The 12,742-nt window shown below is 38.7% G+C and overlaps 1 protein-coding gene across 1 annotated transcript; it reads left to right on the top strand.

Annotated features, from left to right (window-relative positions):
• The first annotated feature begins 2,572 nt into the window (after positions 1-2,572).
• IRF6 (interferon regulatory factor 6) lies at positions 2,573-9,829 on the top strand. The gene is made up of 7 exons (XM_065403614.1): positions 2,573-2,746; positions 4,161-4,365; positions 5,886-6,008; positions 7,850-7,996; positions 8,245-8,637; positions 9,128-9,246; positions 9,608-9,829. Exons 1-7 carry the CDS (start codon positions 2,573-2,575, stop codon positions 9,827-9,829), a joined length of 1,383 nt encoding a protein of 460 aa, XP_065259686.1.
• Positions 9,830-12,742: the final 2,913 nt, after the last annotated feature.

Genomic DNA, 12,742 nt, shown 5'->3' with positions numbered 1-12,742 from the left:
ACCCTTAACAGTAAGATGGACCTAGCTACATCACTCAGGGGTGTGAAAACATTTGTATTGGGAGTACAAATCTTAAAATTAACTGTACTTGAAATGGCTCTAGGGCTACATGTTCACCGCAGAGTTAACTTGAGTTATCTACACTCGAGTTAGCCTAGCTCAAGTGAGAGCAGAATAACACTTGAACTGTTTGAGTTCTGTGTAGAGTTCTGAGTTCTGAGAACTGTGCAGAGTTGTACTAACTCAGCAGTAGCCAACCTATCCTAATGGGCTAGTCATAACTCAAGTTACAGGCACTACCACACTTGAGTTAAGGGGTTTTGTATATGGATGGGACTAGAGTTAGGAGCGAACACACATGTTTAACTTTACATTGAGGGTTTTTTTTTTGTTATACTGAAAATTCACTAGGAGATTCCTTTTTGTCCTTTTCACCAGTGTATTCTGCATCTGTTTTAATAGTGTGTGGCAAGCTGGAGTGTGAATCTACAGCGCACCTCCTGCTGTGTGCTTATGTCTCATGTGGTCACTGCTACAATTCAGTGAAAGTCTTGGAGTGAGCCACATGGTATGTTAGTGCAAGGCAGTCTGGTGTGCTGTAGATTTACACCATCGCTGGCTGCACACTAATTTGACACGCCCTTAGTCCAAAATAGACAGAATTTGGTGACCTTATAGGGATGCAACAAAATGTATGTTTGATACAATTTTTGGAGAGAGCGCAAGATATGCTTTCCAAAGCAATAAAGGAACAGAAAGGAGCTTTTGTAGGTGGATAGTTGAGTTCCTGTTGACATTCTTTTATGCTGTTGGGATATTATTTTATTAACAATGGTGTGTTAGGGCATCTGAAGTCTTGAATAGGCATCTTTTAACCTATTTCTTAAATCTAAATTAAATGAACAGCATTTTGCAACAGGATCTGAGTATTTTTCCCGCTTAATAAATAAAACAAACTCTATTCTGGTTACAGATTAACTCTTTCTGATCTCTTGTATCACGTGCCTTGGAATTGGACCTGCAGGTATTTCTGCAAATATATTGATGTATCTAGTCTTATGGTAGCTTCTTTAAAGCTTTTTGCACCTATACTGAAATCATATTTTGTAACTTTTACATTAATAATCCTCAGTACATTGTGAGAGATACATATATCTTCTACAACTATTCTTGATTAGGAAAAATATTTGTGTTGTAAGATTTATACACCCAATACGTAAGTCCTTTTTGGACCAAGGTTTTGTATGCTAAAAATCAGGCCATATAAAAATAGTTATAAAGAAGAGTTTTGAACCACTCAGAAATGCAAACTTTAAACATGTACATGTAATTTAAGCCTCTTTCCAAGTAATTTGAGCCTGAAATGTAATATACTGTAAAATTATCTGAAGAATGCTCTATATTCTAAATATCTTGAATTTTTTATAGAATGTAAATCTTGATCACATGCAATTTTCATGTGATGTTTTTAACTATTTTTCACCTTGTCTGGTTGTTTACTTGATTCATTTCAAAATGTGAGTACATGTTAGATTGTTTCACTTTTATTTTTCGTTTGACATCTGGTTCTCATACACTGGTAAAATACTGCAATGTTTGAGTTGCAAACACAGTAGATGAGTATTTATTTAAATCTCAATAAACTTTCAGTTGATATTTTTAAAAAGAGAAGGTATTTCTGTTAACAAGTTTAATAAAACCTTTTCATCACAAAACCTGAACTTGGCGGGGAAAAGTGTTCCTTTAAACATGAATAAATCTTTGCTGTTCATTTCCTTTGAAAGCTCTCTTGTAACCAAACTAAAAATGTACTGGTTAGTGTAGTTTGGCATATTGAATAACGAGAGATATAAATGTCCTTCACAAATAGCTGCAAGATTTGAACTACAGATGACTTTCATGGCTGTTTGGAATACACCACCTATATGTGCAACTACTTTCAAATTAAATCTGTATTTGTTATCCTCCACTACAAAACAGACTCATTTGAGACTATCCTGCAATTGCTGAATTTTTGGGGGGCGGGGCATGTTTTTTACTTCAGTTGAGGGGGGAAAAGAATATTGTGATTGTGGATAATCTGATCAGGTAGTTCAAGTTTTTTTTTAAACTCTAATATCTTATCTTCTACTGTTTGTTTTTAGCTTTATCTCTTGCATAACAAGCTTTGCAGCATCTAAAACAACATTCTGATTGGGTTTTATCCTTCACTTTGCTCAATTATTAACACAGATCATACACCAACTTCTAATGTAGAAGGCTTCTGCTTTTACAATGATTTAACCCAGACTGTTTTAAACTGTTTGAAAACATTAAGGCCTTTTTTTAGTGACAGATTAGTAACTTTTTAGTAGAATATAATCTGGCTAAATCTAATAGCTATTACGTATTTTAAAACATGCTTTCAAATAAGTATAGAAGAACGACAATTAATTAACCATCACATATGATATTCCTAATTCAGTTTCTATTGCTCAGCTTCAAGAAACTGTGTTAACTTTATTAGTGAAGAAGAGACTCAGTTAATTCTTGGTGGTTTTCCTATTGATTGGTTTTTGTCTTTCTGTAGATAATGGCATTACATCCACGCAGAGTTCGTTTGAAACCCTGGCTAGTAGCCCAGGTAGATAGTGGCATGTATCCAGGCCTCGTATGGCTTAATCGGGAAGCAAAGCGATTTCAGATCCCCTGGAAGCATGCAACTCGACACAGTCCTCAACATGAAGAGGAGAACACCATCTTTAAGGTGGGGGAGGGAGGGCAAAAAAAACCCCTAATTTTGTTACTGCTTTTCCCGCTACTTCTAAGCAGTTTGAATCTTGTTTTATTTCTTTTTTTCCGCATGAACTGTTAAAAACAAATGCTTTGTGATGCTTTATTCTCTTGCTACCTAATGTTTATAAGTCAGACCAGAAACTTGCAAACTACACCATGAGTCTTTGCATTTAACTTCCTACACAAACTGATCACACCTCTTTGCTACCTATAATCCTGTGACTTCCAACACATAGGCAACAGCTCTAGGCTGGAGACAAAGTGTTGACAGTTGTTTGGAATAATTATTGAGTGATCATTCTAGTAACAATTTGTAGCCAAGTTTTGCCCTCTAAATGCATCCAGGTCCTTTGACTTCAGAAGGAATGTTGCATGCATCTGAGTGCAAAATTTGGCATTTAGTTGGGAGAGAGAATTGTTAAAGGCGTCACTGTACTCATTCGTGTTTCTTTCAAACTACCAGCCTAATTCCATTATTATAGAAGACTTCCTAGTTACTGCTGACTTTTAACAGGTTTGTTTCCTCTAATAGCTACCTTTCCTGGAAAGTGGCTGGCTTGTTCTGAATATTTAGTGGCAAACTTTCATTTAGATTAATATTTCCTCTGTGCAGAATTTGATCTGAAATCAGAATACGATATAAATTTGCAGTGAACAAATTCAAGTGCACCTCCATTTTCTGATATCCACTATTGTCGTCGTAACTTCTCCCAAGGCAGTCTCATGTGGAATCACAGAATTTGTCTGCAATGTGTAGCTGGATGCTACTGTTACACAGGCAGAATTTGTGTAACAATAGCATCCATCCACATGCTGCAGACAAGTTACTTAGGCAGAGTTTAGGGCTGTTTAAAAGAAAACTAGTATCTTGGCTAGTGCTTTTTTTTTTTTTTTATTAACCAGCTTGTTCTAACCCAACAAACTATGGCCCAAATTTTCAAAAGTGATTGTAGCCCACGAAAGCTTATGCTCTAATAAATTTGTTAGTCTCTAAGGTGCCACAAGTACTCCTGTTATTTTTGAGGATACAGACTAACATGGCTGCTACTCTGAAACTAGTGATTTTTGGGTGTCCAACCTGAGAGAGAGAGTGCGGATGTTCAGCACCGTGTAGATCAGGCTTCCTTAAGGTGTCTCAAGTTGGACACCCAAAATCGCTAGTCACTCATAAAAATTTGAGCCTTTTTTGTGTTAGGGGAGAAGGATAATGTGCAGGGGAACAAAGGTACTTTAATTGTTAGCTGCTCTAAGAAGTGTTGTAGCTTAGAAGATTGCTTGTAAAAGACGACAATTTTTTATAATGTATTTGTTTGGAAACCTGACACAATTAAAAATCGGCATAACAACAGGACTCAGTCGATGAACACTGTGTACTTTGCCCCTAGGCATGGGCTGTGGAAACAGGGAAGTACCAGGAAGGAGTTGATGATCCAGACCCTGCAAAATGGAAAGCACAGCTCCGATGCGCTCTTAACAAAAGCCGAGAGTTCAACCTGATGTATGATGGCACGAAAGAGGTGCCCATGAATCCCGTTAAAATTTATGAAGTGTGTGATATCCCACAGTCCCAAGGATCAATCATTAATCCAGGTGAGGAAAAGGGTGACACAGTGCAAGTTACTAAGCAGGCATCAGTCCAATACAAGGGCCTTGTTCCCCTGATGTATTAACTCTTCAGCTACCTCTGCAAACAAAGTGGCAAACATTGCTGACAAGTGGGGGGTCCATGATGACTAATTAAACTAAAGGATTTAGACCCACATTCATCCCTGGCATAACTTTGCTGAAATTAATGGAGTTATACTAGGGTGAGCTTAGCTCCTTACATAGGAACATAAGAATGGCCATATTGGGCCATTTAGCCCAGTATACTATCTTATGACAGTGGCTGCTGCCAGATACTTCAGAGTGAATAGACAGAACAGGGCAATAATTGAGTAATTCATCCTCTGTTGTCCAGTCCCAGCTTCTGGCCATCAGAGGTTTAGGGACACCCAGAGCATATGTTTGAGTCTCTGACCATCTTGGCTAATAGCCATTGATGGACCTCTCCTCCACGAACGTAACTAATTCTTTTTTGAACACGGTTATATTTTTGGCCTTCACAACCTCCCCTGGCAACAAGTTCCACAGGCTGACTGCACGTTGTGTGAAGAAGTATTTCCTTATATTAGTTTTTAAACCTGCCTATTGATTTCATTGGGTGACCCCTGGTTCTTGTGTTATGTGAAGGTGTAAATAACACTTCCTTATTCACTTTTGGGACACCATTCAGGATTTTATAGACTTCTATCATATCTCCTCTTAGTTGTCTCTTTTCTAAGCTGAAAAGTCCCAATCTTTTTAATCTCTCCTTTAATCTCCTATGAAAGGCATAATAGAAAACAATGGGACTGCACAAGTGTAACCAACAGGGGAGAACTGGGTTGTGCAGAATCTTTATTACTAATGATGGTGAACAAGCAGACAAGTTTGACCCAGATCCTTTTTAACAGCTCCTTGGGCTGTTGGGGGGGGGATGGCCAAAGATAACAGAAGGTGCCCTTCCAAAAGCCTCAATTTTTTTTATTCCTGTGCATGCCCCTGACTCTTCTGATGTTGGTAAACCATGCAAGTTAACATCTGATACTCCACAAAATTAGTTTCTAATTTACAGTATTTACCAGTAAGTGCACTACAGTGGAGGATTGTTCTAAGATTTCTGGGGGGGAGGCGAATGCTGTGAGCAGTACCCTTTTGGCCAATGAAAAATGTCACAATCTGGAAGTAAAAGGGAAATTTGTCAGGGCCTGACAAATGGCTTTTATCTTCGCTGTGTGCTGCTGACCTTTGAAACTGTTCAAGGTAAATCGGCTAAAATTGAAAAGAGAAACTAAATTCACATTGGGCAAAACAACACTTCCATGGAATTTGACCAGTAATTAATTTTGCCCAGTGTCTTCAAACTAAGCTTTGACTTAAGTTTGTAACTGAGACCAACCTCTCTGTTATTCAACAAGTGCATCTGTTGGCCCCATACTGCAGTGGAAGTATGTTCTATATCTTTTGTTCTCAGTAGTCAATGAAGTTTGGTATTGCTTGCTAACCCCATACTGTATGGTTATATACAGGCTCCACTGGCTCTGCTCCATGGGATGAGAAAGATAATGACCTTGATGAGGAGGAGGAAGAGGAACTGAATCCATCTCAGCATGTTCCCATACAGGACACGTTTCCGTTTCTTAATATCAATGGTTAGTAGAATAGGATATAATGTGTCAATGAAGCGATGGACTGTAAATCAATGTATGTAATCAGCATTTTAATTTAGTTGGCTGTTTATTAATCAATACTATGATAGAGGGCAGTGTGGCCTAGTACATAAAGCACTGGACTGGGGCTTGAAAGAACTGGGTTCTGTTCCTGGATGACCATGGGCAAATGACTTCACCTCTCTCTGCCTTAGTTTCCCTATCTGTAAAACAGGGATGATGATCCTGATCTCCTTTGTAAAGCACTCTGAGATCTGTGGATCAAACGCACTGCATAAGAGCTAGGTGGTGGTATTAAAGCAAACTTGTAACTATCAGAAAATGAGAGGAAGTGGTTAAAAATAGACTTCTGAAAGTTTTCTTCTCAGACCACCTTATCCTTCGCTTCTTGCCTTGTAAAGAAATCTATTCACACACCAGTATTCTATCCCACATTGACAAATCTGTTCTTTCACTACTTCAGTTTACATCTATAGCAAACTTGATTCCTCTAATAAAGCTTTATTAAAATAAAACTCCTGCTGTACACTAAAAAGCAAAGGGATGCCCTATTCTGTATGTCAAATCAAAATATCCTGTAATAATGGAGATTTCTTAAATAGCTGCTGTTATATTTTTATGCAGCTAGGTTTGGCAGATTTTAACTGTAATGTTGTCTCAGCACTTAAATGCACTTTTTTTATTAGTTTCCGAAGGGTCAGACCTGATGTTTAAAATTTTCTAGACGATCTGGTTAGACGAGATGCAGTGAAGCTGTCCCTTTCCCATTCTCTAAACTTTTGACCTGAGCTGTTTTTATGAAAGGTTGCTAGTTTTTAATTAAACTAAAGACATTTCGTGTGTTAGAAACTGCTCCAGTCAATACAATAATATTAATACTTAGCTGTCATGATAGTGCTCCTAGAAAGTGACTGAAGTTTACCATCTCGTAGCTGTTTGAACCTGTATGCATTGAGATTGTTCAGTCCAGTTCTCAGTTAGTGTGGTCGTTGTATGTTGCCTATCCACTGACACTCTTTGGCCATCTCAGACCACTGCAGTCAGACATTGCCTGGATATTGAACTCCCTTCCAGTCTATGAAGATGTTTACCAGCATGCTTCCACCTGACCTGAAGCAGTGTTGGGAGAAAAGTGGTGTAAGAGAAATCATTGTTCATGTGTTACCAGCTCTGTGATTAGAGGGTGGAAGACCAAACAACTGCACCAGTTTTGCCTTACAGCAGCTTCTGCACTTAACAGAATAATTTGGGAACAAGGGAATGAGAACAGATGTTCCTATTCATGCCTCTATCCCTCTATATTTGACACTATGGAAAGCTAATGACAGCACTTTCAATCAATTCTGCGCCACAGTTCTGTCTAGATAAATTAGTCATGTTAATAAAAATGTAGTCATTACTGAACCAAATAAATGTTTAGTTTTTTTAACTATTTATTTATTTACTTAGGAAGATAGCAAGGATTTGCAAACTTGTTATGTAAATATTAGAACAAAACACTCAATAAACATCTAGCTTTTGTTTAAAGGCATTATACAGGAATATAGTAAGCAGATCTTTCTATTAACAGAGTGCTACCATATTAGAGAGTGAGCATCATTATAACACCTATAATATGTTTCTAATGACTTTATTAAATAGAGTGAAATCTCTGCATATGCATATTTAACAGATCAGGCATGTCTGTCAAATGCTAATATTAAAAAAAATTGGTCAGCTGTGCTAGTTTTTTTTTTTTTTTTTTGCAGGTGAATGGAATTCGTCAGTTTTTAGATTTTTTTTAAATATACTTGTTCTCAAACTTACTTGATTCTTCTGTATAGATTCCCCAATGGGGCCAGCCAGTGTGGGAAACTGCAGCCCTGAAGCGGTGTGGCCAAAGAATGAACCTCTAGATATGGAGATGCCTCCATCTGCTCTGCAGCATGACTTCTTCAGCTCTCCTGAGCTCTGGATTAGCTCTCTTCCTAGTAAGTGTATCTCTGGATTTCTAGTGCATCTGTCACTGGGGCTAAAATAGTCTGTTTTACTTTACTGTTACTGCATTTTGACTTCTTACACTTCTGCACACAGATAACTGTACATAATTAGAAAATACTTTGTCAGGTCTAATTTATATTGCAATGTTCTTCCTGCAATAACTTCTACCCTGTCTTACCTGGTGCATGCCAAGGTCTTTGCTTAACTGGAACAGTCATTCTAACAATTTATCTCTTAGTGACAGATCTAGAAATCAAGTTTGAGTATCGAGGAAAAGAGATTGGGCAGACAACGACTGTAAGCAACCCCCAGGGATGTAGACTCTTCTATGGAGAACTGGGCCCTATGCCAGACCAAGAAGAGCTGTTTGGACCTATTAGTTTGGAGCAAGTAAAGTTCCCAGGAACAGACCAAATCACCAACGAAAAGCAGAAGATCTTCACAAGTCGGCTGCTAGATGTTATGGACAGGGGACTGATTCTGGAGGTCAGTGGCCATGCCATCTATGCCATTCGGCTCTGCCAGTGCAAGGTGTACTGGTCTGGACCATGTGCCCCTTCATCCATCGCACCAAACTTGATTGAGAGGCAAAAGAAAGTCAAACTCTTCTGTCTGGAAACATTTCTAAGTGGTAAGTAACTTGAAATGCTAGGCAATAATGCTGAGGACTGGCCTTTCAGCTGACAGCGCTATTCCAGCTTAGGCTGGAAGAGCCAGCCTGGGGTCAGTCTTGATAGTCTTACTCCTCGTTTCAATGCCCACTGAAGTAAATGGGAGTCTTTCCACTGACTTCAGTGAGCTTTGGATTAGGCCCAGGGTGAGAAGGAAAAAGTGAACAGATCTTGTCTTCTGCTAAACAACTAACTGCTTATTTCATTCATTGAGCAGCATTGGTGGCTAGTGTAATTCCTGGAGAACCTTCTATCCAGGAGAGCAAAAAAGCTCTGAGATGTGAGAGAAGTGATGCTGGAAGGGTAAACGTTTTCCTCTGGAATAAAAGTGGAGATTCTGAACAGGATGCGTTGTAGTAAGCACTCATATTCAGATGGTGGAGCAGGATACTGTACCACCACCAGAAAATAACCCCCCCTTTGACATTATCACACTGCTTCTTTCCCTAGAGCTGATTGCCCATCAGAAAGGACAGGTAGAAAAACAGCCACCTTATGAGATCTACTTCTGTTTTGGAGAAGAGTGGCCTGATGGAAAACCTAGGGAGAGAAAGCTGATCGTGGTTCAGGTAAGGGAGCTATAGCTCTGCAAAACAAGCATCTGTTAGAACAAGTGGATGAATCAAATACAGATTTTCTCCATATCCGCCCATGTGACAGTGTAGAACTTCTTCATGAGATAAGAAACCAGAACTGCAAGCTGGAGGATTTTTTTTGGCTTTTAAATTAAAGTAAAATGGAATCCACTTACAGTGAAGTGGAATGTTTCAGTGTAAACTGCAGCTCAGGTGATAGTGAAACTGTTCTACGGATAAAGCGTCTACCACTACAGAAGTGTCTTGGCATACCTGAGTATTTTGGAACCTTACTATGCCACTTTTAGGTTATCATCCTCATTAGGCTAAAATAACTGTGCTTTCTTTTAAACAGGTAATTCCCGTGGTAGCTCGGATGATTTATGAAATGTTTTCTGGTGACTTCACACGTTCCTTTGACAGCGGCAGCGTGCGGCTTCAGATCTCCACACCTGACATTAAAGACAACATTGTTGCCCACCTGAAACAGCTGTACCGCCTCCTGCAGACTCACCAAGAGGGCTGGCCAATGCAGGCACCAACTATGCATGTTGCTCAGCCACTCTCAGCACAATGATGTATTTTCAGTCTCTGACTTAACTCTGCTCCAGTCTCTGGTTTCTTATATGTCCATAGAAAAGGATATTTTTAAATGGTGCCTTGCCCATGTATAAATAAAACCTGTGTAAATCCTATAGACAGATGGTCAAATTTCAACAGTATATGAAATTCACTTTTTTGAGAGCATAAAATGAAAGGTTTTGAAGCAGTATCTTTAGTTACTCTACACGTTTGATCTCAGGCTAGTTAGCTTAAGCAATCTATTGTGTATAAATCACAGGTTTTAACATCTTAAATATTTTTAAATAGCTAATGCTTGCAGCCTTGTGTATAAAATAGTTGATCAATGTAAAAAAAGTTTTAATTATCAACTGTCAATGTGCTTTTTATTCTCCATTAAAATTGCTTTGAGGAATAATGGACCAAGATTAAAATAGTTATTTTGAATTTTCTGTAGCAGCAAATGACTGTCTGGTGCTTCTACAGTCATGCTTTATATATTGATACATAATAATTTCATTGATATGTACAGATGATTCAAGATTAAGGTTTTAACTTTACAGCCTTCAGACCAAGGTTCTGCCTCAGTGCAGGGGGCTGGACTTGATGACTTCTTAAGGTCCCTTCTTAGCCCTACATTTCTGACTCTGATTTCATTGCAGAGAATACTACCATGCAGGTCCTGGACTTCAATCTCCTATCTAACAGCCTAAATTTGGCCTCCATGACCTCTCTTCTACCTTTCCCCGTGTCATCACAAACCCAGCTACCTGTATTTCTGTATAAACTGCCTCATGCATAAATAGGAGAAAAGTGGCTAATAGGTGTAACTTTTTCATTATTCGGTTGCCTATTTCACTTCCTGACTGTAGTTGTGCTGCTCTCTTAAGTATTCCTGGATCTCCCTGTAGTGAAGTGCCTTAGGTGAGTGTTCTGCATGCTTAAGCATTGCACTATGCATCTGATTCTCTGAGCAGCACTTAGGAACCATATTCTTGAATGTTAGTAAAGTTGAATTTTAAAAGGAGAGAAAATAGGAAAGAAGAAATCATACCTTTTATAAAGCTTAAAAATTAACAATTTTCATATTTAATGTACAATGTATGTTTTTGTATACATGCATCTCCCAGGAGGTAAATATGATGAGATTGTTATATTGCACTGTTTAACAAAGGACAGGTGCCATGCTTTCTATCCATCAGTGTATTTTATGTCTGCCCTTTAAACATGTTCAGTTCACCTTTTCCTCTTTTAAGCAGAGAATGATGGTAAGATGCTGCATGGGGGCACTGAAGAGAAGGGTGCTTTAGTGATTATGAAGTCCATGACATTTAACCACAACTGATGTTTCACAGAGATTTTGTTACCAAAAATCTAAGGCGTTAAGTTACCTAATGAAAACTGATAATGGGATAAGAATGGAAAGATAACACAAGTTTGTTTTGCTATTAGAAAATAGCTTTTGGGACAGGTGGTTCCCTACAATTTCATGCTATCTTGCTTATGCATGCATTTGTTGAGGTTTAAAAGTTAACTGATATATTGCATATTAAACTAACAGTCTTCCCTTGCTAGATGCACCTCTACCCCGATATAATGTGACCCGATATAACACAAATTCGGATATAACGCGGTAAAGCAGCGCTCCGGGGGGCAGGGCTGCACGCTCCAGTGGATCAAAGCAAGTTCGATATAACGCAGTTTCACCTATATCGCGGTAAGATTTTTTGGCTCTCGAGGACAGCGTTTTATCGGGGTAGAGGTGTATGTGGAAAGAAACTGCTAAATAAGAAGGACCCACTTCTTAAACAGAACTTTGCCTTTTTCCTTATTTAGTTAACAGAGATAAACAGAACACTTATTTGGATTTATAAAGCAAGAGATGCGTTTGTCAGTTGACTTTAAAATTAGACTAATATCAGAAAGCAACCAGCTACCCTAGCTAAACATATAACCATGCTGCAAAAAAATAAGACCTTCTACTTTCCCTATACCCAGCAAAAATAAGGTGCTATGATATGCGCCCTATCAGGAAGCAAACAATGTTACAAATTATAACAAATTTACACAAACCTTTACTGAGATATTTATAAAAAGAACAGGAGTACTTGTGGCACCTTAGAGACTAACAAATTTATTAGAGCATAAGCTTTCGTGGGCTACAACCCACTTCTTCGGATGCTCACGCTGCCCGGGTCCTGGCCACCGGTCCGGGGGGCTCTGCATTTTAGTTTAATTTTAAATGAAGCTTCTTGAACATTTTGAGGACCTTGTTTGCTTTGCATGCAACGATGGTTTGGTTATATATTGTGGACTTATGGAGGGAGACCTTCTGAAGGCGTTGGAGTGTGTTGCTGGTGTGTGAGGCCCTAAATTAGAGTGAATAAATGAAGACTCGGCACACCACTTCTGAAAGGTTGCTGACCCGATTTAGATTGTAAAATCGTTAGAGCAGGGACTATGTTTATACAGTGCCTAACACATACTGAAAAATAATAATAATTGATTTATATTTGCTTTTTTTAAACATATATTTTTATTGAAATTAGAGATGGATCAGAGCCCCACAGTTAGGGGGTTCTTGGCTCTCTGGTTTTGTTTTGGTTACGGAAACAAAGGAAAGCAGCTGAGTAGTTTAAATCTGAATTAGGAACCAAATTTGCCCAGAATTCAGGGATTGGATCCTGTTTTGTATCTAAATTAAATAATATTGAGACATATACATCACACATCCCGACAAAGGACATTTTCACCAGCATTACTGAAGGCAGCAGTTTGTAGCGTGGCCCACATCTTACTACAGTGATTGTCTGGTGGGCACCTCCTCTCCCATTCACAACCTCAAAGCATCCCTGTGGCAACTACTTCCATAAGAAAGCATAAGGGGTAGTATCCAGTCTTGATCTGATCCATCAAAAGATGGAGAATT

The sequence above is a fragment of the Emys orbicularis genome, chromosome 4 (genome assembly GCF_028017835.1).
Source record: "Emys orbicularis isolate rEmyOrb1 chromosome 4, rEmyOrb1.hap1, whole genome shotgun sequence".
NCBI lineage: Eukaryota > Metazoa > Chordata > Testudines > Emydidae > Emys > Emys orbicularis.
The sequence above is the reverse complement of the archived record's forward strand: the minus strand, read 5'-3'. Positions and strand labels throughout refer to the sequence as shown.

What these genes read in the sequence shown, in the direction of transcription:
- IRF6 (XM_065403614.1), top strand. Translation starts at nt 2,573, where the DNA reads ATGGCATTACATCCACGCAGAGTTCGTTTGAAACCCTGGCTAGTAGCC. An exon ending in CTGGATTAGCTCTCTTCCTA is followed by an intron (nt 7,997 to 8,244) that starts GTAAGTGTATCT and finishes TTTATCTCTTAG; the next exon opens with TGACAGATCTAGAAATCAAG. An exon ending in GAAAGCTGATCGTGGTTCAG is followed by an intron (nt 9,247 to 9,607) that starts GTAAGGGAGCTA and finishes TCTTTTAAACAG; the next exon opens with GTAATTCCCGTGGTAGCTCG.